The sequence below is a fragment of the Corvus kubaryi genome, unplaced genomic scaffold (genome assembly GCF_017639235.1).
Source record: "Corvus kubaryi isolate FWS band 111438036 unplaced genomic scaffold, C.kubaryi_AGA036_p1.0 134, whole genome shotgun sequence".
In the NCBI taxonomy this organism is placed as follows: Eukaryota; Metazoa; Chordata; class Aves; order Passeriformes; family Corvidae; genus Corvus; species Corvus kubaryi.
The window spans coordinates 13114568-13139625 of NW_024580668.1; the positions used below are offsets into that span (position 1 = coordinate 13114568).

General features: G+C 44.6%; 2 protein-coding genes across 5 annotated transcripts in view; one reads left to right on the plus strand and one right to left on the minus strand.

The window, feature by feature from the left end:
* The window catches only part of LOC121675568 (agouti signaling protein), a 34467-nt gene extending 17078 nt beyond the window's left edge, over positions 1-17389 (minus strand). For 2 of the 4 annotated variants that reach the window (XM_042051151.1, XM_042051159.1), the window contains exon 1: positions 9758-9970. The gene's annotated coding sequence lies outside the window, so the exon portion shown is untranslated. Of the gene's footprint in view, positions 1-9757; positions 9971-10083; positions 10287-17258 lie in introns of those variants that run through there. The other 2 variants (XM_042051143.1, XM_042051135.1) reach the window with 2 other exon arrangements.
* A 3784-nt stretch (positions 17390-21173) lies between these two features.
* LOC121675561 (flagellar attachment zone protein 1-like) lies at positions 21174-24955 on the plus strand. The gene is made up of 4 exons (XM_042051126.1): positions 21174-21936; positions 22821-22868; positions 23015-23262; positions 23718-24955. Exons 1-4 carry the CDS (start codon positions 21922-21924, stop codon positions 24082-24084), a joined length of 678 nt encoding a protein of 225 aa, XP_041907060.1. The 5' UTR covers positions 21174-21921; the 3' UTR covers positions 24085-24955.
* The last annotated feature ends 103 nt before the right edge of the window (positions 24956-25058 follow it).

Genomic DNA, 25058 nt, shown 5'->3' on the forward strand with positions numbered 1-25058 from the left:
TCTCTGTGTGTATGTGAGGGGGGACAGCTCAGCACAGACTCTTTCGAACCACCCTGTGTGTATTTTTCTCTCACAGCTACACTGGTTTATCAAGCCCCCTGTAATTAGGCATATGTCAGACTGTTCAGACCAAAACCACTTGAGCTTGGATAGGCTGAAAATGAAGAAAACAAATTTCCTTCTGGAGGATCTTCAGCTGAGTTCTCTCTCTCTATGTGCCATCATAGCTCAAATTCCAGGTAAAAAAAGGTGGGAATCGCACTTTATGGCAGCGAGGAGCCAAGACTCACTGGCTTTCAGAGATAACTGTGGTAAGACTGAAAAGGAAGAGTCCTCTTAGAAGTAAAACTTGTCCATCACAGCCTCTACAACTCAGGATAAATGACTCTGCTTGTTCTCCTCTCTCCTACTGCCCACTTGGAGCCATTCCTGCTCAGATGCTCCATTCTTTGTTCAGGATGGACAGAACAAGCAGAGGTTTGAATTACAGGAGAAAAGGTTCAGATGAGATGTAAGGGAAACCTTTGCCATGTGCAGGGTAGGAAAGCACTACAATCCTTGCCTGGAGATAATTATTCAGTCTTCAAAGTCGGGGAGAATTAGGAATGAATTAGATGTCTGTCAGTCAGTCTGCCCTGACACTTCTCATATGCAAAACTAACTCAGATGCAAAAAGAGCCCCCAAACCAGACAAAACCGCACCCTCCCAGGAACTATCCAGTGTGATGGTGGATACAAAGCACCATCAAGGGTTGGATCCTTGTCTCACTTTTCATACAGATGTCATGCCACAACTGAGGATGGAGTGAATCTCCAAACTAGAAATAGATTAATAAGAGAAAGACTAACATCTAAAGAAGTAACTCTGGTGCGAGCTGTGTTCTACCCAGGTGGAAAAGGCCCAGGGAATCAGTAATTCTAAAGCCTGTTTGCAGGGATGGGGATGAATGATGCGGCTCTTGCAAATGGTTTCAGGGATGTGGCCTGTACCAGAGCTATTGTGCTGATTACTGTGTTTGCAAAGGCTTTAGAAGTGACTACTGTTATGAATGTATTGTGATGCTGGCTTTTCGCATGGTACATAATGTTAGAAAAATTTTACCTAGGTTCTGTAATGTAATACATGATATAGAATGTCTATTGTTTATGTAGTCAGTTTAGAAAAGATAGGCAGAGAAAGCCTTCACGTTCCTGGAATATCTTACCAGAGAAGAAGAACACCAGAAACCAGAGAGAAGAATTTATGGAGGGAGCAGAGACGGAATGGAGCCAAGGAGAAGATAAGGCTGATGGGATGATACACAGAAACTCCAAAGACTTTATGAATCATTCATGATTGTGATGAATGTGCAATAAGAGATGTATTTTTAAAGCCGATCTTTTGGATGTAGAGGTGTGCCTTTGGCTCTGCCAAAGCACGCGGCCGTAACACCCTTTTTGCTATTGTCTCCTAATTGTCCCTTTTATTAAACTTTTTTTAAATTTTTCAAAAGTGAACCTCTTTTTTCCACACTACTGAACCCGTAATTTAGAGGAACCTTGAGAAAGTAGCCTGAAATCCCCAGAACAAGTCTGGATTAACAATGTGCTGCTAAATACCTTGGAGGGAGAAAAGTTGTAATGAAGCTGCAGCTTGCAAAAGCAAACAAGACCATTGGGATCACATGGTCTGATTTCTTCCAGGACAGGCCGGAGGTCCTGCCTGGATTTCAGTACTTCAGGCTTAGTTGAACCAAGTGATAACATCTCTGGTAATTCATTGCTGTAAATTTGTCTTATTTCAATTTCTAGGAACTGAATCCTTCTAAACCTTCTTCTTCTTCACTGTGGAAAATGCATTTACTTTCTTTTTTCCCCTCCTGAGAGGTGCTTGGATGAGCAAGCAACTTCCTAATAATCTCCCAGCTCGGGTAAACAGGTTGAACCTGTAGAATTACTAAATAGAAATGATTTCTCTTCCAGTTCTTTGGTTATCCACATAGCTCTCCTGTTCAGCTTCCTAAGTTTTCATTAGAGGCAGGGGTGGTGCTCCTTTAGTGACCTTGACTGTGCCAAATAATCTCCTTACTCCACTCTAGTCACCTTTAATCAAGTTCTCTATTTTCCACTCCAAAATTTTGCTAGGATCTGAGTCAAGCCAATGCCCACACAACAACTTAATTATCCACAGGGTCATTAAGTTAGTGATAATTACCTGGCTACTCCCTGTCTTACTGAAAAGGAGCTTCTTACCCAGCTTCACCAGCTTAACAGTTAGCACCTAATTTAAGATGGCTATTTAGCATTCCTTCAAGGGACAGCTTGGAATTTAATCTGTCTCCAAAGAGTATAATTTTGTTTCCTGTTTTTAAGTAATTCTAGCATTCTGTTTTAATACCATCAACCTCTTACAATATTTTGTCTATTAAAATGACATGTTTTCCTGGTCCTAGGGTTGTTTGGAGCTGAGGGGCAGGACTCTTTGATTGTTTGAAAATGTGCTCTTGCCTTCATACTGAGATTTAGGGTATTTTTTTGAAAGCATTCTTTAAGTGCTCTCCCCTGTTCCTCATTTTTTTGGCATATTTAAGTCTTTCTAGCTCAGTTGGGGGAAATCTAAGTTATAATGATTTCCAGTTCTATGGAACTGTCTCCAGGAAGGTGAGCATGTGAAGAAGGGAAACCAGGGAAGTGCCTTTGAACATTGTATGAAAGAGGAAGTTGTCAAGCTATTGCTGCTCCATTTTCACTGTCTAGAGAAACCCCTATTTTAAATCCTTATCCCTTTGCTGTCTTGTAAGAACTTGCACGTGGCTTTGACTAAGAGACATTGCTTTTTTGACATGTCCTTCTCCTCTCTTCCAATGCATGACTAGATACAGGCTTTACAGGCATGGCTGTGGGAGATTTCCTGTTGGTGTTCCCTTTGAAGCCTCTGTTGTTTTGGACTTTGTTCTATTTGTACATTCAGAAACAAATTGGCTTTTATGTTACAATCAAGTCACCTAAAAGGTAAAGTTTTTTTTTTTTTTAATAGAGTATTTGGTCTGTGACTGGTGGAGGCTGATGGTGGATTTGCCTCTGAAATCCTCTGGGCAACAGCAATCCTTCTGGCCACGGTGTTAATGTGGTAAGTAAGAACAATGGTCAGTTTATATCTGGTGGTAAAGACAAAATTAATTTCCTGTCTGGCTTTTCATGCTGATCAATTTAAAGCAACTTGCTTGTCAGTCAGAGGGCAGAGCCGGGAGAGGTGCTGAGGTCCATGTGATACCTCTTGGCAGAGGGTGGGAAGCAGAGTGAGGAACAGGAGCTGTGGTGGCGGCAGAGGTTCCCACTGAGTTGTACATGCCCAGGAGATGGGGTGCAGCTGTGCTGCTTGCGGTGATCAATCCAGGATGTTGCATCCTGGACTTGTTGGGGCCCTGAGTGTCTTTTCCCTGCTCCAGGTGATGGGGCTGGCTCTGATACAGCACAGCTGTACCCCAGGATCAGGTTGCTGGGGGAGAGCTGGAAGGTGCCCCCCAGGGGCTCCCTGCTTCCCTTGGATGCCATGGAGAAGGGAGGAATTCCTGCTTAGCTAATGGCAGACAGACATGCTGAAGGGAAACTTGAAGGGGCTATGACTAAGGGGTTAAATTTAAGAGAATGATGAAAGTCTTTGTGTTCCATGTGTAACGGAGTTTCTAAATATCTCATTCTTTTTCCTGCCTGTGTCCTTGGCATCCTTAGTGAGAGGGTCTGGCATATTAACATTGGTTTGTAAACACAATTTCTTCTTGAGAACGCCACTTGCATATTGGTGACAAACGTTGGCCTGTCCTGGCTGAGAGTGCTGAGTGGCGGGGGGGGGAGACCTTCCTGGCTGTGGATGGGGGGAAAAAGAGCTTTCTGGACATTCCTTCCACATCCTGGCAAGGCTGTGTTATCCTGACTGTGGCACAGACAAGTAAGAACACTTGGAACCATTGGATTTGCATGGAGTAGCTGCAAAGTTTATCTGTTGTACTCATGTGCCCACCCAGAAATGAGGAAATAGAAAATAAGACTATTTGCGTTGCTCTTGTCTGTATGTGGAAAATCCTGGGATCAGGGACTCAGATGTCATGTCCCATATGGAAGGAAGACATTGGAGCAGTCTTGGGTATCTGTGCAAGATCAGTGGGAGATCTGGACTGTCTCTACAAAGCACTGTGAGGCACAGCTTTTCCAGGGAAGGAGGGAAATCCATGTGTAGAAGTGGGAAGTAAGGATGAAGACAAATGTCTGGAAGTGACATCAATTAATGGACTAGCTGCCCATAGGAGAACAACAAACATTCTAAGAATGAAGTAACGATGGACAAACACCTAAGGAAAAGAATGTATGTTGTGCATTTGGGATGAGAAATGCTGTTCTGGGAAGCAGGAGTGCAAAAGGGTTTGGGATTGTGGTGGAAATGAGCTCACAGTGTTACATTGCTGTCAAAAGTGCTAATGGAGCTCTCAAAGGGGAAAATTGGAGCAACTTCAATAGGAGGGGGAATATATGTTTGAGATCAGTGTGGCTGTGAATAGCCAGAGATCTGCCGGGATGAACCACGCTTCTCACAGAGATATGATGGAACTCCATTTATTCTACTGTCAGTCCCATAGTTATACCCTAATTCCGCAAGCACGCATAAGCAAGCTCCATACTATTGGGGTACAGCTACTGTTCACGCGGCCTTTAATAGCGAGCGATTGGTTACAGATTAATATGCACACAACTAACTGACATAAATCTTTCTCTTTCTATGGTCAGCATCCCCCTCCCCAACATCCTGTCGGCTTGCCACATCAGCATTGCTCTTCTCTTTTTTCCCTAGTCAAGGACAGTTCACTAATATAGCCTGGATTGTGCACGTAGACGTGTCCCTGTTCACTCAGCCATTTCTCTACAATTCCTCCTTTTTCTTCTTGCATAAGCCAAGCTCGATGAACAACTTTCTCTAAAGCTTTCCGTATGCACCCAAAACCACAACAAATTATTATTGCTACAATTACTAGTGTAGCTAGCAGACGTAACCCTTCTTGAACCAGGTTTCCTAACCACCCTGTCAGACCAAGCGAGGACAGCCACTCAGAGAAGCTGTCTGTATGGATCTGTATCTTCTGAAAAGCATCTTGCAGTTCTGAGAGCTGTCGATGGATACTCTGGGAATGGTCTGATAGGTTCATACAACACATACCTTCAAACTCTTTGCAACCATGGCCGTGAGCTAGCAATAAAAAATCAGTCACAGCTCGATTTTGTAGTACAGCATGCCTAATGCTATCTACATCAGTTAAAAGCTCATTAATATATGGGAAGTCCTATTAAATTCCTTTTCTGACCAACAGGCCAACTTTTTCAGATTGTTATAGCCATGAGCTGCAGCACCCCCTGGGTTAAAAATAGCCAATGGTATAAATGCACTCAAACTCATACTGTTTACCTTATCATTACAATCTTTATCAAATGTGGAAACACTACGCTGGTATCTATTTCACATCCTATTTTTCCAACTTTCTGATGCTGTAATGTTTTTCCATGCTTGTATAGAAGGGGCAAACATAGTTAGCTTTCCCAGGTAGCAAGGACCCCCCCAATTGGACTATGTGGAATCCCATTCCATGCTCTATCTCCGCATATCAAAAACACTCCAGGAGGTGAAATCTTTCCTCCGGTTGTGTCAATAGACTCAGCTCCTCCCAGCATGGCCGGCACGTTCCAGCCTCCAATGGAGTGTCCTGATACGTTCTGTTTCCATGGAAAGGAGACCATGCCTTGTCGTGCCTGGTAGTCCTCCCAAGGATCTCCATAGGAGAAAACCCCAGACCCATTGGCATATTGCATTGGAGGCGCCACATTGGAACAGTTGGTCCATGGTGTTACGTTAACAAGAGTACTGGGAAGAAGGGACCCATAAAGCTGTAGCTCTTGAAGAGGCAAGGTTGCATTTTTTGCTAAATTGGCAATAATACGGGTTTGCTGCAAGGAGTGCCAATAACTAGACCAACAACCTAAGCACTCGCCCCGGCTTCTTTTGCTTTGCATTTGTTGCTCCACTTCCTCATTGATTTTCCCTATATCTGTCACCCATTTTTGAAACGTGTCCTCGAGTGAGATCCATGGCACGCCAATTAGACATGTGCGAAATGGATCTGCTGCCGATGCCATGGCCAGACAGAAATCTGTCTGGTTCGCCTGGTGAGCCCATGTTACCCACACGTTTTCTCTTTCTGACACTGAAGTTATCACAGCTTTACTCAGGGTGAAAGTACTTGAGAGGAGGAGCCACATGTAGGGCACCATGTCTGGGTTTCAGTGGTCTAAAAAGAGCCCCCAAAGCTCAGTTCCTGGAATTCCAAAGGAAGAATGGAGAGTGTCTCAGTTCCTGAGTGTGCTTGGCAGGATTAGAATGAGAATGGGGTGAAAAATGGGTTTTCAAGCAAGATGACAAAGCTCTGATGAGATGAAGCTGCCAGAAGTAGAAGACAGGTCCAAAACATTTCCAGGATTTGGACTGTTCTGGTTCAGTAACAACCATACTTTAGAATTTCTGTCTTTGGCTTTTCTACTACAGAAACTTGATTTTTCTAAGAAATACAGCTTCTAAGCGAAAATTGCTGGAAATTACATCATTGTCTTTGTTATGGGCTAGCTAATGACTAGAACTTCAGTTTTATTTAGGATCTTACCAGTCTCTGAAGCTGTGCCAGGAGTGTGGATGTTCACTTCAGCTCTGGAATTTTGGAGACATACAGTCGTGGAGACAAAGATGTTGCTTTTACAGTTATGGCACTACCACTATGGTTTTCCCACCAACTTGACCTACCTCTCTACTTATTTATGTCAAAGTGTTTTTTTTTTTTAACTTTTAAAAAATTTTATTTTTCATTAAAAAAAAATATTTTTAATTAAATTTTTCTTTATCTTACATTTTGATATCTCTGAAACCACTTTAGATCATGGAAAATAAGTTACATCCAGAGTGTCAGGTATTGAGTCAGACCTATTGAAGCAGCCCATTTCAAAATCTAAGGAATATACTGAAAGAACAAGCTTTGAAATTCAACATATAAATGATTAAAAGCTCAGAGTGAATCTTAAATAATCTATAAGTAGATATTATTTATATATATATATATATGTAGGAACATATTATATATCTGTACATCTGATGATTCACTATGGGCCACTGGATGGTTCCCCACTGGGAATGGGCCACTTTCTTAATTTTGCTTTTAACCAAGTACATTCCCACCCACAAAAACCATGGATGTCTCTGTCAGCTGTGCCTTCCCAGAGTGTTCCCCCAAAAGAACATCCCTGCTGCCATGAGCAGCTGGACCTGGGACCTGCAGCTGCTCCGAGCAGCCTTCTAGGGCTTCTTTTCACTGGTGCAGGAAATGCCTCAGTTATGGGCATTTTTGAAAAGTTCATGGCAAAATTAATTTAATGTTTTGCTCTGCTGGGAGATAGGAAGATGCTGGTGTGCACACCCAGACATTTTTAACTGGGATATTTCTACTGTCAGGACAAACCCCATATTTTATATTTTGCTAAACAGATAAAATTATAATGTTGAATGGATTTGAAATGCTTAATTCAATACTATCTGTAATGTAATGCCTTTTTCATTATCCTAGGTTGTTTTTTTAATGGTGTGAGCATTTCAAAATGCAGAGAGAAGCAAATGGAAAAGGTGTAGTGAGTGTTCCCTGCAGGGAGTGCTGCCTTCTCTTTCCTAATCACTGAAATTTTATTTAATTTGCACTAAGTATATTAAAGTTTAACCACCCAAGGAAAGAAATTTGAAATTGTGTGATTTGAAAGAAAAAAAATAAGACTCTTCCACTCAGGTTCAGGGTTTTTTTCCATTAAATTTGCTTTTTAAAAGGAAGGTTGGTCATATGTTAAAAATAAGAAAGTTAATATTTCTTCTATGCAAACATCCTCCATGAGCATGCACTCTTAATTAACAAGGTGTTAATTATTTAGTCGAGGGTTTTAGTAGGTGTTTAGTCTGCAAAATACTGGGGGCTAATTCACGTGTGTATCTCTCCTTCTGTGTCTGTGTGTAACAGATTGAAGGGAGTGCTAAAGAAAAAAAATCCATATTTAAGCTGGCAAAATCCTTCAGTTTTCAGTGAATTGGGGTTTTTAGGTACAAGAAAAAGGGGAGATAACTAGGGAAAATACTCTGTTACCACTTGTGTATTTTTGCATTTGGACTGGAATGCTGTGAAAGCTTTCTGAGCCTGCCTCAGTGGGGAAAAAAATAATTATTCTGTGAAGTGGGAGATGGATCAGGAAGTGAAACTCTGATATCTGTAAAGCAAACACGTGATGTTCTTGGGGGGGAAAAAGCCCCAAACCAGAACAAATAACCAAAGAAAAACCAAACCTGACTAAAACCACCAACAAAAAAGGCTCCAAACCACCACAAAACCAAACGACAAAAATCCCCTCTCAAGCACTAATAAGCATCAAAAGACCTTTTTTTGATAGATATTGGTTTAACTGTCTAAAATGAGAGACTTCAGACTATCCAAATGAAGTGCCCAGGATTCCAAAGGGGCAGGCAGGGAGCAGAGCAGTGATGCCTCTGCAAGACCTTCCCTGGCTCGGGCAGAGTTTCTCACATTAAGAAGATGCCCAGAAACTCTGAAATTTCCAGGCACAGCAGCAAAGGCACTTTAGAACACAGTGAGCTCTCCTCTGCCTTCGCAGTGTGGCTGAAAAGCAGCAGAAAGAGAGCTGTAAAGTATAGATGGAGAAATAAAGCAGGGAAAAATAGACAAAAATCTGGACAACAGAAAGAAATTAATCTTTTTTGGAAAATAACAACTGTAATAATATGACCCATAAATTTGTTCATTTTCCAGTGATTGCAGGAACTATGAAATTGATAGATTTGCTGCAGAAATTGATGTTGAAAGAAAAATTCTGGTGCTGCAAACAGCAATCAGAAATGATCTCTGCATTTTGTGTATCTTGTTAACTGTGTAAAGCAACCGTTGCTTGCTGAACTCGCACAAAATGAAAGAATATTAAGAATACTAATAGAGGACTGGAGAACGGGATATGTGTAGTGTAGGATTAGTTTTTATGAGGTGCTACAGAGAAAACTGACAGGGCAAGTTAGAAAAATAATTACAGTCTGATGTTAAAAGAGAAATAGTATCATTCCTAAAATAGATAAAATCTAATCCCTTGTCTTTCTGAAAGCGTCAGGAAAATATTTATTTCAACATTGTATCATAATTTTATTTACTGCACTTAGGGGAATAAAAAAATGTCACTAATCAATTGGAACAGTGTAAAAATACGGCTTAGGAAAGGTACGTTGTTAATGTTAAAATCATGTAATAAAAGAGTGGACACGGATAATATAACATCTAAAATAATTTCAGGAAAAAAGACTTACAAGTAGACTAAACAAAAAAAGCAAAATTTGCAAGAAAAAAACCTGAAGAGGCAGAAGCACCGAACAGAATCCAAACAACCTAAACCACAGGCAGTGCCTGGAAAAGAAAGATTTGGAGTCGAACAGAAAAGCGGAGCAAATAAATGCAGAAGAGCAAAATGGTAAAATAACAAGAGAGTTTTAAAACTTCACTGCTTGCCAGACCCGCGAGGGAGATCTGCAGGACTGATCTGAGGTAAGGGGAGGCAAATCTCCCCGGCGCAGCAGGAACACGGGAGCGGTTCGGCCCAGGACAGAGAGCGCAAGGGAATGCCCTGCAGAAGGGTTTCAAGGGTTTGCTCCTACCGCAGCAGAAAGGTGCTGTGCCGCTCCCAGGCCCTGGCGCGCAGCCGGGCGCTGCTCCCCGTGTCCCGCAGGGCAGCGGCCTCGGCACCGCGGCGCTCCCCGCCTTATCCTGGGCGCACGGCAGCGGCGTCGGCCAAGTCCCTGTGAGGATGGCCGGTCTATTCTACTTCAATCTCTGCTTTTTCTCAGTTCCCCTCCCCACCTCAGCCTCCCTTTTTTTCCCACTCTCCTTCTCTCTTTGCTGTCTCATGGAAAAAAAAAAACCAGTAGAACGTTGAGCCTCAGCCCCTCCTTTTTCCTCCCATTTGAAACCCACGAGGACTGACCTGGGTCTTCAGACAGAGGCAATTCCAGCTGAGATTTTCCTGTCACTCAGGTAGAAAAGGACAGATAGGAGGGGAAGGAAAAGACCTGCTGATAAACCCCATCCGCTGTGCTCCACTTGGGCTCCTTGGTGCTTTTTTTGGGCTCCTTGGTGCAGGACTCCCTGTCCGGCAGGCTCGTTCCCTGGGAAGATCACTGGGAACGCTGGGCATCTGCACGAGCAGCTCCTCAGCCATTCCCAAAGCAGGAAAACTGGGAGTTTTTCATTAACTCCATTCTAATGAGATAGTTCTGTGGAGTCTCTAAAAGTCAAAGCAGCATGGAGGAAAGATTTTTCTTCTTAAGCTTGATAAGGCATGTACAAAGACCAGACGAGTTTACCCAAATGTGGATGTAATTATTCAAAACATATCAAACACGTCCCTTTATAATTCCAAGGGTTTCATTACACATCTTCATGTATACTAATACTTTTTGTTGGCCGTTTTGCAGCCATGTGCATGTTATGAGTGCCATGAGGGTTGAAGTTTTGGGGTTTTTATGCCTACTTGGATAAGTTCTGTGCAAGGCAATAGATAGAAATGAGGAATGGTTGAGAGCTCTTTAGCTGCTGACTGCTCATGTTTGCAGCCTGGGGCACCAAAAGCTTCACACAGGAAGGAATGACAAAGCAGCAATGGATTTTTCAGAAGCTGAATGATCAAATTTGATTCAACAGCCTCAAGAGTGGCTGTATAATAGAAGTTGCCTGAGGGGTTGAAGCTCTAATATGAAATAAAACTGCAGTCCCATTGCATTTCTCTGTCTTGTTAATAAGGCTGTATTTTTAGTGCTGAGGATCTCATCAGGACTATTCTGGGGTTGGAAAAATGCCTTTTTGGGAGGTCTTTTTATTACTTTTTTTTTGTTTCTCTCAGTCAGCATCCCAAACTGTGGTAGTTTAGGTGAGAAAATGATAGTAAGGAACACGAGCTGACTTTACAAGACTTGAAAAATTTGCAAAAAACCCATGAGGACATGGGAATTGCTGCCTTGGGGCAGGAACCACCCCTTGCAACCCCCAGACTGGAAAATTTTGTAAGTATCTAAAGTTGTTTATTTTCTTTTTTACTACTTCTGATTGAAGGCACTAGCAGTTTGCGATGTTGCAGAGTTTTAGACTGCAGAACATCTGCTAAAGGAGACAGTGCTGAGCCTGTGTTTTTTCCAAAAAGCATCCAGAATGTTGGCTGGGATCCTGGGACACTTAGGGATTACCCACCAACGGAGTTCCTGCGTGAAGGAAAGATGTGTCCGGCCACCAGAAATGTGGGGGACAAAATGGGACTTCTGTGAGTGCTTGGGAAGCAACGTTTGAGGGACCAGGTGGAGAGGAAGTTGATGAGGAAAAATACCTGAGTGGTGCTCAGAGCAGCTTCTCAGAGGAGCTGTGGGAAGACACCTGGAACAGGAGGGGGGACACAGACTTGCATGAACATATGGAATTTCTGAGGCTCTTGAGAGATTCTTTCCCTCGTTCTCTGCTTCACTTTTATTGGGTGATGGGTTTAAAATGAGGCACAGTGGTAGAACTGGCTGAATTTCAGAGGGTTGGGATGTTAGTTTCTAAAACTGGCATTTATAAGATGAAAAACTTCAACAGCAACCAAATCCTTCATCTGAAAGCATTTCAATTACAAAACTTTATGTGCTGATGTCTGCAGGGGAATTTACAGCATTAGCAGCCTCTCTTTTGGAAGTGCAATTTCAAAGTTCAAGTTGAAAATTCTATGATTTTTTAAATCCTACTTAAAATAAAAGCTTAGTCTAAATTTCCCATTACAAACCCACTATGTTTCAGACACTGCTGTTATAAAAATTAGGGTCAAATTCTGTTCTTAGCTTTCCTTCCAGTCTTAAGGCCCTGAATTTACATGTCATTATATTGCAAACATTTATGGGATGCAGTTAATTTTCTCATTTAAAAGATAAATAAATCCCCGGGATTTGTTCTGTGCTGCTTTGTAAAGAAACTCCACTGTCATGGTGGAGTGTGTTTTGAGTTGTCAGATGTGATGCAGAAAGCCTGGTTTCCATTCAGTGTACCAGTCTTGTAAAAATTTGGTGTGTGAGCACATTTGGGCCTCTTTTTTGGCTTTATCTCAGTCAGTGTTTCATTCTTCTCCCTGTTTGGCTCTTTTTATTTTCTGTTCTTTTGCATTTACAACAAAATCAACATATTTTGCCTTTTCTTATTCCACTTACTCCATAGCTAGCACATCTTGGCTTTTCTTCCTTCTCTTTTGTACATGAATATTTTCCTCTATGGTATTTGTTTTCCCCAATTGTCCCAGCCAGCAGTTTCCTTTCCTCTCTGATATGTTTTCAGACTCTCCTTCATCCACTGGTCTTTATCTGTCTTTCCTTTATTCACCTCATTTTTCCCTAATATCCATGCTTTTTGATCTTTCTCAATTCTCCCCATTTTGTCAACCTCTCCACCTTCTCATAATTTCTTGTGGCTCCCTCACCATGCCCTTTATCCCTCTTTGTTTTTTGATCACCTCCTTTGTTCTTCGTGCCACCTCCTCCCTGCACCTTCCCCTTGAGCATCTCCCTGCAGACGCAATTAGTGGCATTAGGAATGGGATGGGACAAAAAGAGTCCCCACAAGGATCTGGGTGCACATGGGGTCTGTTTGCATTCACACCAGGGTGAGCGTGCACCCATCATCTGCAAAGTCCTTTGAACAGTCTGTGGATTGTTACAGATCACGTGTTTTAATGGCCTGGTACTGTCTCATAAAAGGATTTGAAGTCTTTCATGGTATGTTGGTTTGGCACAGCCTGGTTTTTGGTAGCGGGGGGGCCACGGAGGTGGCTTCTGTCAGAAGCTGCTGGAAGCTTCCATCATATCCAACAGAGCCAATCCCTGATGGCTCTGAAGGTGGACCTGGCACTGGCCAAAGCTGAGCCCAATGAGAGAGGTTGGTATCGCCTCCGCGCTAACACATTTAAGAAGTAAATCAAAACAAAGTGGGGGCACAGTCTTTTCTACCCAGAGAAGAGGAGAAGAGGAGAAGGTGAGAACATGTGAGAGAAACAACATGGCAACACCAAGGTCAGTGGAGAAGGAGGAGGAGGGGGAGGAGTTGCTCCAGGAGCCAGAGCCGAGATTCCCCTCTGCAGGCCATGGCGAGACCATGGTGGAGCAGCTGTGCCCCTGCAGCCCCTGGGCATCCATGGGGGATGCAGAGATCCACCCGCAGCCCCTGGGCATCCACGGGGGATGCAGAGATCCACCCGCAGCCCTGGGGATCCCCGGGGGATGCAGAGATCCACCCGCAGCCCCTGGGCATCCACGGGGGGTGCAGAGATCCACCCGCAGCCCTGGGGATCCCCGGGGGATGCAGAGATCCACCCGCAGCCCCTGGGGGAGGTGCCCGTGCCAGAGCAGGTGGATGCCTGCAGGAGGCTGGGATCCAGTGGGAGTCCTGGTGGAGAGAGAGAGCCCTGCTCTCAGGCTGGAGCAGCCTGGCCTTGGAGGACTGCAGCCCGTGGAAAGAGAGATCCACAGTGCAGCAGTTTTGGGAGGACTGTGTGCCCATGGGAGGGACTGACAGTGCAGCAGGTTTGGCAGGACTGCTGCTCGTGAGAGTGGACCGACGCTGGAGAAGTTCACAGAGAACTCTCCCATGGCAGGGACCCCACGGTGCAGCAGGGGAGGGGCTCCTCTCCGTGAGCAGTGGAAGAAAACGCTGGGTGACAAACTGACCGAAACCCCCACGCCCTGTCTCCCTGCCCTGTCGGTGGGAAGGAGGGAGGGGCTGGGGAAGAAAAGGTGGTTTTTAAGGGTTTATTTTATTTCTCCTCTGATTTTGTTAGTAATAAATTCACTTTGTACCTCTAAGTTGAGTCTGTTTTGCCCTTGCAGTGTCTTCTCCTGGTCCTTAATTCATGAAGCCTTCATTAAATCTTTTCTCTCCTCTGCCCAGCTGTGGCAGGGGAGGGTGAGCGAGTGACTTTTGTGGGTGCCTGGCGTTTGACCAGTGTCAAACCACGATGCATGGGTATATGAGATCTGACTTCTCACAGCAACGTCTCTTTGATTTTTGGAGCCATGTTCCTGTGACAAAAAGCAGCTGAGCCTTCCTTGGTTTGCTGCATTTGTAGTACAGTGCAAGAATCTTAATTTATTAATAATTTATTAACTTTAATCTCAGTTGCTAATGCTTTTATTGGGAAAACATTGTTATTCTGAAAACTTTCCCATCTTGGCTTAAAAGGTGTTTTTTTTTCTAATATATAAATAAGAAAGTGAAATTAAAATTGCTGTTGTTTACAAGTCTGCCACAGGTTTCAGTAGGCAGAAAATTCTCTGCTTCTGTGACATGCCAATATCATCAGGTGATCTAAAAGTATTTAATGAAGGACCATCTGAAGGGCCTCTTAGAGATTTCACATGGTTGTGCTGCTCACTCCTAAGAGGAAAAAGAATATGAGTTTTTGGGCAGCAGAACAGTGCAAGGATGGGAAACCCTGACGGAGCAAAATCAAATTTCAGCATTTTCACACTTTGAGATTTGGTTTGGTTTGGTTTTTTAAATCCAGGCTGCTTCTCCTGGAAGAACAAGCTCTAAAACCTCTGTACTTGATAATAACTTTCTTTCATCTTCTAATATTAAATGACAGCATGAATAATATGCAATATCAAGTTATGAAGCATCTTGTACTGGTCATCTAATGAGTCTGCTGCGATGTAAATAAAACAAACCCAGCATTAACTTAGATGTGAAATTCACTGCAGTTGAGATAAGCAAAGCCAAAGAACAAAAGTTCTAGTTGATTGGAACAAGATGAAATTCATATCCAGATTGGTGTAAACTCTGGGTAATTAGCTTAAAACATTGTCCAAAGAAGATATGGATAATTGGGTTCAGCACTGCCGAAGATCACCTATGTTTCTTGAGACAATAAGTCTTTTGTGCTTTGAAGCTGCTTCTCATTTTCTCAATCAGTCCCATATGAGAAGGGCTATTAATCTTATAATTTACTTGTCAAAACTTGCTAGTCAAGGCAGGACAAAAGCAACAAGAAATGTGGGAAATTTAAGAGATTAATTTGTCCTGGTGGCTTTCAAGAAACCCAACCACTGTAATGGAGATCAAACACATCTCTGAAACAGTTCAGTCTAAGGCAGGGATCACATGGTAGAAGAAAATAAGCAGGGCAGGAATTATTATCTTATTTTATGCACACATAGAGCACACATAGAGCACTGTGCTCCAGACCCAGGTGCGATGCAGTCCTCTACTTACAATACGTGTGTACAGAACCATAGAACACAATCACAGAATATCCTGACCTGGGAGGGACCCACAGGGCTCATCCAGTCCCACCCCTGGCCCTGCACAGACACCCCAACAACCCCACCCTGGGCATCCCTGGCAGCGCTGTCCAAACGCTCCTGGAGCTCTGGCAGCCTCGGGGCCGTGCCCATTCCCTGGGGAGCCTGGGCAGTGCCCAGCACCCTCTGGGGGAAGAACCTTTCTTTCCCTGATACCCAGCCTGACCCTCCCCTGGCACAGCTCCAGCTGTTCCCTGGGTCCTGTCACTGGTCACAGAGAGCAGAGATCAGAGCTGCCCCTCTGCTGCCCCTTGGGAGGGTGTTGAAGACCCCAATGAGGTCTCCCCTCAGGCTCTTCTTCTCCAGCTGAACAGACCAAGTGCCCTCAGCTGCTCCTCCTATGGCTCCTCCAGACCTTTCCCCATCCTTGTGGCCTCCTTGTCTTTATCCACAGGTGGGATGGACATCCTGTGAGAAACAATATGGAAAGCTTTGCTGAAGTCCAAAAGAATTACATCTACTGGCTTTCCTAGACTGACCAGGTGTTGTTCCATACTCCCATAGAAGTAAATCAGCTGGGACAAGCAGGACTTTCCCCTCATGAAGCCATGCTGGCTGTGACCCAATGACTGCATTGTCCTCCAGCTGTTTTTCAATACTTCCTAGAATAACCTTTTTCCACAATTTTAGTGGGCACTGAAGGGACACTGACAGGCCTGTAGTTCCCAGGGTCCACCTTCTTGCCCTTCTTGAAAATCAGGACAACATTTGCCTATTTCCAGTTGGCTGGGACCTCTCTGGATTCCCAAAATCACTCAAAAATTGAGAGAGGCTCTGCAATGACATTAACAGCTCTTTGAAGATTTTTGGACAAATCCCATCAGGCCCCACCGATTTTTAGGGATCCATCTGGGGCAGCAGATCCTGCACAATCTCAGGGTCAACTGGGATTTGATCGATCTCACAATCATGGTCCTCCAGAAGAGGGCACTGAGACCCCACTGCGCCATCAGCCATTCTTTGCCTCCATCTTCAACGAGAATGACTGACCAAGGAGGACTCAGTGCCCTGAGAATCAGTTTAAGTGCCTGGAATCAATTTAAGTCAGTGCCATGTCAAATCAGACATTCATTAGAAACCTGGGAAGGCAAATGTGAAATAGCTGCCAAAGAGCAAAGGCATTTCAGTACAAGGAACATCAGAATAGAAGTCCGCAGATTTTACACCAGATGTTTTAAAAAGGGAGCAAATTATCACTATCAAGAAAATTCTTATCCATATGTGTGAAAATGGATAACAACAAGCAAAAACATAGGAATGATATGTCTGAAGCATCATACAAGATGAGATTTGAACAATACAATGAGTCATGAGAGTTTCTTTGCAGAAGGGCTACCAGCACTCAGTGAGGTCTCTGATTCTCAGATTCTGATCTGAGCTCCTGATCCCTCCTGAAAGCAGCCAGCTTGGTTAAACAGGTTATATCTGATTAGTTCTTGCTTTTGAATGGGAGTAGATGTAACAAATATCCCAGAAATACCAGGTTATGCACATCTGTCTTTGCAAAGGTCAGTGGAAAGCAGTTTAAGACCTTTATTATTTCAGTGGCACATCCCCTGCTACTGGTTCTGCAGGGCTGCACTGCTATAAAATTATTTTTTTTTCTGTGATAAATAATGGAGAAGACAGGCATGTTTGGAGACCATTCAGAGAAACCCCAGTGCTGGCAGTGGGAGAAGTGATGCATGGAGTGAAAGTGAAACCAACCTGATTTATGCTTTTGAGTAAAATATTCTGAGTTGTTGCATTGCATTTTGGTGTAATAATGCTATAGCTCAGGAGAATGTCTTACCTTTAGGCTCGAGAAGTCTGGTGTCCAAATGGTTGCTCTGAAAGTCTGTGAAATCAAAGGATGCTGTTTCACTGGAAGCAGTCAAAAGGACTGAAATCCACGCAGCTACAGGTTGGCACGGGATTTACTGCTGGGTTTATGCAACATAAAAACCCCCAACCTCCCACTCCCTCTTGATATTCTGGTTACTCTTTCCCGATCTTCTCTCATTCCTTTTCATTGCTTGGAAATTCATAATGTTAGTTTTCTTTCGCTCTAATGATGATATGAAGTATTGCAGCCAGATTTGACTTTATTTCTTTACCCATCGCCCTCATTTTTAGAACCTTGTGGCCAATAGGGATAGGATTTTGTTTTGCAATTTAAATACTTTAAATCCCTGAGAAGAGAAATAGAGGGAGTATATTGATGATGGGAATACTGAAAATGTCGGAGCTTTTGCATTGGAACAATTATAGGCAAAGTATTTACTGAAAAGCTTTATCCAAAAATGCCTTTCATTATGCAATTTAATAATGGCAACTGCCTGTGAACAGTTAATGCTAACCTTCTTTTACACTTTCATACTTAATCAGGAAGAGTTTTAGCAGAAGGCTGAATGTTTCAAATTTGTGTTCTAAACTTCTCTGACCTGATCCTGCTTCCATTAAAAAAAAAAGGAAAAACTTTAGAGGATGTGTTCTTAGTTAAACTAAATTCACTTGGCTGAAGAATAAAGGCAGCAAGAGTGGAGCATTAGGAACAATAAAGGGAAGAGAGGGACAATGGTAACGTGAGCTGAAAGGTGGCAGATGTACTTTTTATTGTCAGTAATGTTTTCAGGACTTTAAACTGTAAATGATTTTAGGGAAGGAATTTCCATTACTCTGTGAAGTACCTGCTGTATTTCTGATCACTGCAGAACCTGGTGCATCACTACGTCTCAAAATGTCAAATATCTTCACTATGTATGTGTTGAGCTTTTGATGGGATATCCTTCCTTTTCAGATGAGGGTGAAAGAGCAGAGGAGGCTGCTTTTCTGCTAAGTTCTTTATTTCATAGTCTCATAGCTTTCTGAAGGCAGAGTTCGAAGGGGGTACATGATAAGGCCAAGCAGCAACAGAAGCAGCAGCAGGCAAACAGCAAGCAGAAAACCGCTGCTTCTTCTTTTTTCTAAACTTGCAGAAGTGTGGATTAGATTTGTTAATTGACCAATAAGATTAAAACACGATTCCAGTTTTTCTTAACCCATCCTGGTCTAATTCTAACAGTCGTAAGCCTTACACAAGTGTTACACAGGTATTACACAGATCTGCATATACAGTTTCTATCAGCTCTTATTGTTTATGTGAACACTCCATCTAAAAAAAGTGAACAGTATAATTCTATGTCTATTTTGTCTAAAGTAAAGAATTCTGTGAAAAGGTAACACTGCTGCAGCAAGAACTGTGTTTAAGGTCCCTGCTGCAGCTTTTCAATGTTTAAGGCACTTAGCATATATTTCTACTAAAAGTTTAAAAATCTATCTTTCTATTTCACTTTGGTGTGACTTCATGTACCTCAGCTTATCCAAAAGTTTTAATTCAACCCCTGTGCTTTGGCTTTCCTCTGGGCCTGAGTCCACAGGAACTTTCACTCCAACATGTATGTGTATTCTACAGATAGAAAATGACCTTTCCTAGGTGCTTCAGCATTTTACATTAAATTCTTACATTCTTTGCACTTTAAGTTACAGGCTCTAATGGTTGTCATGACCACCTCATTAAAAGCAAACCAACATTTTAATTAAATAGCCAATTTACACCCAGCATTCATAGGTTTGTTAATTCATGTTATGTTCATAACATTTTTCATCTCTTAGTGAGTTACTGTGCTGTGAGGGATGTATCTGAACATTAAAACAGGCTACACTGTTGGAATCTTGGAATGTCCTAAATCAAATTTAATTGTTCTGCTACAGCCATAATCTAACTAATCACAGAAAAGGATTTTAAGGACCCCATAATATTCAGTAAGGGTTGCCATTTTTTCAGCCTCAGACATTTCTCAGTAGTACTGCTGTATGTTTTGAGATAAATCACTACTTTTTTTGTTGCAATGCAGTTTGAAATGCAGGGGGAAAAATCCACTACAAAACCAGCATTGCAATACATTTTTCATTTTAAAAATTATGTTGGGTTTTACTTTCCTACCATTTAAATATTAAGATACTGGAAACAAAGATCAGTGGTCTAATTGCTCTACCAAAAAAAAAAAAAAATCTGAGCTTGCCATCCTCCTTCCCCAAATGGAGCAAAAGAAAAACTTGCTAGAATTAATCTGAAAGTGCAAAACTTGTTTAGCATTTGTGCCACTAACTGCGTGGGCGTGAAACCCAGCAGCTGATTTCGAGACCGAAGGACTGAATTCTTCAGATATTCAAAACCTCCACTTTCTTATTTTCTATACCAGAAAAGCAGTGGACATCTGGTCCTTGTTAATGCTGTCACTGTGTTTACAGGTTTCAGAATTCTGTGAAGGTCCTAAAAACATCTGGTATAAATCTGAAAATATATGATGATGTACCACATTAATAAATAAGAATTGCTGGTACAATAGCAAAAACATTTTGTAAGTGATTTAAAACAACCCAACTTAGCTTTCAATGAAATCTCTCCTTAAACAGACTACTAAACTCTCCACAGTGAAGAAACTACTTATTCTCCCCTATAATATAAGGAATTTATTTGAGGCTGGTGCGTGACAAAACTCTGTAAGAAGTAAGAGTATGTTTCATATGAAAAGATGTTTATAAACTTAAGCTGTCCAATTTCTAAAGGCAAACTTATAATTTAAAAAGCAGAAAGAAAACACTATCTTGCTGTTCTGGTTTGGCCAAATTTAGAAATATATCCTCGGAGAGAAGGCACAACCACCCCTCCCCCACCAGGTTTGGGAAAAAATAAATTTTCCTCGAAGGAAAGTGAAGGAGATAAAACTATTTATTTAACAAACACACAGGAAAAGGAAAATAATGCTAAATAATAAAATCTCTCACTGTGGAGAAAAAACCTGGGAAACTGTTAGAGTCCTCCTGTTGGTCTCCTCGGAGCTGGGGCTTGGCGCAGGGCCAGGCCCTCTGCGCTCGGTGGAAGGTCCTCCTGATGTGTTCTAATATTGTAGCAGTCCAGTGGAAAAGGGAGAAAGTCCGAAATTCCAGGGAAGGAAAAAAAAATTCAACTCTCTCTCCGGAGAAAAAGCAGCTGAGCAACTGGCCAAAAGCTGACCGGGAAGCCGCAAGCCGGGTGCCTCCTCCCTCCCCTGCCGCAGCTGGAAAAAAACCCGCTATCTGTGTGTGACCTTGAACAAGCTGCAAACTGCTTTGAAAAAGTTGTGCTCAGTTTAGAGGCATAGAAATTAATTTCTGGGCATAGGCAGCGATATGGGATACACATCATAAGGTCACCCCAAGACACGAGGAATCTTTGAAATAAGCAGCAAGACTTTTCTTCTGCCTAGAAGACCTAGTGATATATTGCCAAACAGAGAGCAGAGAAAAAAATGCACTTGTGTCTGTCTCGGGATTCTTGATCTCTTTTATGAGCCTTAAACACTGCAACTCTTGGCGTTTCTCTGTAGGAATTTGAAAAGACCCTGAAACACCATTTTTCCTCCTCATGTGGCTGTTCTAGATGCAAAGCTTTACTTTCCATGAATATTTGTAAGCACCAAGAACCTTTTTAGGCTTTTTCTTACACCTCCCCTTTGTCAGGGGAGACAGACGAATTCCTGTGACTCAGGAACTAAGCGCATCCCTAAAGAGCATGCGGGTCTCAGGAATGCTGAGCCTTAAAACTGATGCTGTCTGGGCCAGCAACTTTGAACTCATGTTACGAGGCAGGTCCCTGCCCAGCTGCCCAGCTGGGCTGTGGGGATGTGGGGGTGATGGTGCAGGTGCCGGGGCAGCAGTGAGCTGGGATGGGTGGAGAGCCAGGGGAGGGCCTCTCCAACAGCCCCTGGAATGTTGGGGTTTGCACCGTGGCAACCATCAACAGCCCCTGCAATGTTGGGCTTTGGAGGCTGGCAACCATCAACAGCCCATGGAATGCTGGGCTTTGCACCTTGGCAACCATCAACAGCCCATGGAATGTTGGGGTTTGCACTGTGGCAACCATCAACAGCCCCTGGAATGTTGGGGTTTGCAGCCTGGCAACTGTCAACAGCTCCTGAACACTGGGGCTTTGACCTTGCAACGGCCAACAGCACTTTGATCTTGTGCTCTTGACCCAGCAAAGGCCAACGACCCTTGGATATTGGGGTTTGACCCTGCAAAGGCCAACGGCCTTTGGAGATTGGGGTTTGACCCTGCGAAGTCAAACAACCTTTGGAGACTGGGGTTTAGACCCTGCAAAGGCCAAAAGCCTTTGGAGATTGGGGTTTAGACCCTGCAAAGGCCAAAAGCCTTTGGAGATTGGGGTTTAGACCCTGCAAAGGCCAAAAGCCTTTGGACACTGGGGTTTAGACCCTGCAAAGGCCAAAAGCCTTTGGACACTGGGGTTTAGACCCTGCAAAGGCCAACGGCCTTTGGACACTGGGGTTCGACCCTGCAAAGGCCAAAAGCCTTTGGACACTGGGGTTTAGACCCTGCAAAGGCCAACGGCCTTTGGACACTGACATTTGGTCACTGCTCGTGCCAAGGGGCAGATGGAGACCCGGCGGGTGAGTGAGAGAGCTGCTGCCCTCTTTGTGCCAAGCCCAGCAGGGGCCTGGGTGGGCCTGGGCTGTGCCCTGGGAACAGTTCCCTTTGGGAATAGCAAGGGATTAACAGTTGGCTGTTCCAGAGCTGGCAGCAGCTTTGGTGCTGGCCGTGGGGACAGGCCTGGGAGGGAATGGGGGGGCTCCTGGCCATCCCAGAGCACACCCACATCTCCTCCTCCGTCCTTGTCCCACTGGAGGGTGTGGGCACAAACAAGGGAGCAGCTTTCATTGCCTTCCCCTCAGCCCAATTAACAGCGCAGCCTGAGCGCTTCCCGGAGACAAGAATGGGTTTCTCCCAGACATCTCCAAGATGATCCCCGGTGGGGCAGAGGAGGCCACGAGGATGACAGGAAGATCTCCAAGGGCTGCAGCACCTGTGCCAAGGGAAAGGGATGCAAGAGTTGGGGTTGTCCAGCCTGGAGAAGGTTCCAGGGTGACCTTCCAATGCATGAAGGGGCTGGAAGAGAGCTGGAGAGAGACTTAAGCCAGGGGCCTGCAGGGACAGGACAGGGTTTAATGGGATATTGGGAGGGAATTCTTCCCTGTGAGGCTGCTGAGGCCCTGGCACAGGTTGCCCAGAGAAGCTGTGGCTGCCCCTGGATCCCTGGCAGTGTTCAAGACCAGGTTGGATGGGGCTCTGGGCAATTCCCCTTGTGGTGCTCTAAGAAGTGATGGGACACCTTCCAGCATGTTTGTTTGTGCTGCTGTCAACCTACTGGGCTGAAAATATTCCCAAGGAGGGGAGGAAGGAGCTGAGCTGGAATTCCAGGCTGGGAAGCATTTAGAGGCAACTGCCTCAGGGGCAGCCATGCAGTCTGAGTGTGCTCTTCCCTGTGCTCTTCCAGGGAGCTCGAGGCCTTTCTCACCAGGGACGTTTCTCCAGAGCCCCTGAGGTGAGTAAACTGCGCTGAGCTGGCTCGGATTTGAAACTGGTCCTCCACGAATGGACACTGGTTCTTGTGGAATCAGAAGAGGCATCTCAGTGGTACTTTGGAATAGGAACAGAGTACCTGACTAACAGCTGGATGTGGGCTTTCAGGTGCTGTTAGACGGCAGTGGCAGCATGGCCAGTTCCATCACCGGCACTGACCGTTCCCAGCATGCAGCCTCCAGGAACAGCCTCTCAACTCTGACATCCACTGATGCACAGCATCCCTTTAAATTGGTTTGGGAAGCCACAGAGAATTGTGAGCGCTTGCAGCGAGGTTTTGAGAAAATGGAGGAGCAATGCAAGAGGCTCCGAAGCCACCAGGAGCAAATAGACTCTCTGATGGAAGAAATCAGAAGGTGAGTGTTTCTTCCTCCTCCTCCTGCGTTCCAGAGGCAATCTGCGTCCAGGTCTGGGCGTTCAGAGGTGTTCTGGGCGAAGAACTCACCTGCCCTACCATGTGTAGGCCTCAGTGTGGCTCTCGAGCATCGTCCTGTCAGGGCTTTTCATGCTCTACTGTGACTCCCAAGGCTGCCTGGGAGATGCACAGCGATGTTGGAGTAGAATACTCCTTCCTCTCACTGTGCTGCTTCCCTGAATTCTGTTCTTTGGGTGCCCCTGTCCAGCCACTGCTTCTCACTGAAGGAAGGCAAAATCCTGCCTTCCTTTCCCTTTGCCTCTGGAGGATTTCCTTGGGAGGGAAAGAGCAAGGTCTTCTTAGCCCACTGCCCCCAGCTCCATCGTGGAGGGTTGAAAATGGGATCGATGGCTCTTCAGGCCTCTTCCTTCTTCTGACTGAGCCTTGTCTCTGCAGTGACTGTGAAAACCTTGAGAAGTCCAAGGAAAATGTGCAGCAATGCACTGGAATCCCGGCAGCAGGAGCCTTGAGTCTGCGCCAGAAGAACAGCAAGCAGCTGAAGGAAGCGTCAGCCCAGGCGGAAGAGGCGGTGCAGCAGGACGGGATGGAGGTTGGTTTTGCAAATGAGGCTGGTTTTCCATTGAAAACTTGTCTTGCCCCTTCTTGTACAGTGGAGGACTTGGTGCACTTGAGGGAGAAGACCCATCACTGCAGAGGGAGCTGGAAGTCAACAGGCAGGCACTGGAGGAATTGCAGCTTCAGAGGGAGCTGCTGGAGCAAGAGGGGCGTGATGTTACCGTGGCTCTGGACACCTTATTCCTAGGCAGCACCTGTGAGAGTGGCAGTTGTGCCAGCCAGATCAGGCCAGATGCTGTTTCTGGCAGGAGAAGAGAGGGACACTGCTGTGCACACCTGGCTCAAGATGGCACACGCATTTATTAGCCAGGCATATGCATGTTCATCAGCAAAGGGTTACATGCTTCTGCAAAATGTGTTACTTTGGGCAGCCCCAGAGCCTCTAAAACAGGGAACGGAGCTGGGGAAGGGTCTGGAGCACAGGTGTGACAAGGAGCGGCTGAGGGAGCTGGGGGGCGCTGAGCCTGGAGAAAAGGAGGCTCAGGGGGCACCTTCTCGCTCTCTCCAAATCCCTGTGACAGGAAGGTGCAGCCAGGTGAGGGTTGGTCTGTGCTCCCAGGGAGCAAGGGACAGGACAAGAGGAAACGGCCCCAAGTGTGCCAGGGGAGGTTTGGATTGGGTGTTACAGGAGAGCTGTGAGAGAAGGGTTTGTTTCTGATGGTCTCTGTCAGACAGTCTCAGTTCTGGAGTATGTGGTAGGTTTGGCAAATACACAGCAGAGGTTTTGCTTTTGAAGACAAAAGCTCAAAACCACAGTGTAGTCTTCAGGCTTGAATACCAGCAAGGGCCATGAGACACCTTCTTTGTGTAAGACAAGGAAATGGTATTGTTGGTGTGAACTGCTGCACAAATAGAGTCTGCTTTGGCCACATCAGCCAGACTGCCATCAGTCACTAAAGGACTGCTCACCACAAGAGCCGTTTCCCTGCCAGGCATGCCCTCGTTGCAGAGAGCTGCTTTGCACACTGGAGGAGGGGACACTTTGCTGTGGGTTTTGTCCGAGAAGGAGAAACCCAGTGAATTTTCACTTGCTTCAGCAAGCAAAATTGCTTTCCTCAACCACCCTGGAAATGTCCAACACTGGAATAGATCCTGATAGACATTTTGTTTGCCAAGTGGCAGTTGTGGAAGATGCGGTATTTTTGGGTGACAACACGGAAT

Excerpts from the sequence above, each read along its gene's own strand:
- LOC121675561 (XM_042051126.1), top strand. Across the intron at positions 22,869-23,014 it reads GTTTCTCCAGAGCCCCTGAG|GTGCTGTTAGACGGCAGTGG; the intron begins GTGAGTAAACTG and ends GTGGGCTTTCAG. Across the intron at positions 23,263-23,717 it reads CTGATGGAAGAAATCAGAAG|TGACTGTGAAAACCTTGAGA; the intron begins GTGAGTGTTTCT and ends TTGTCTCTGCAG.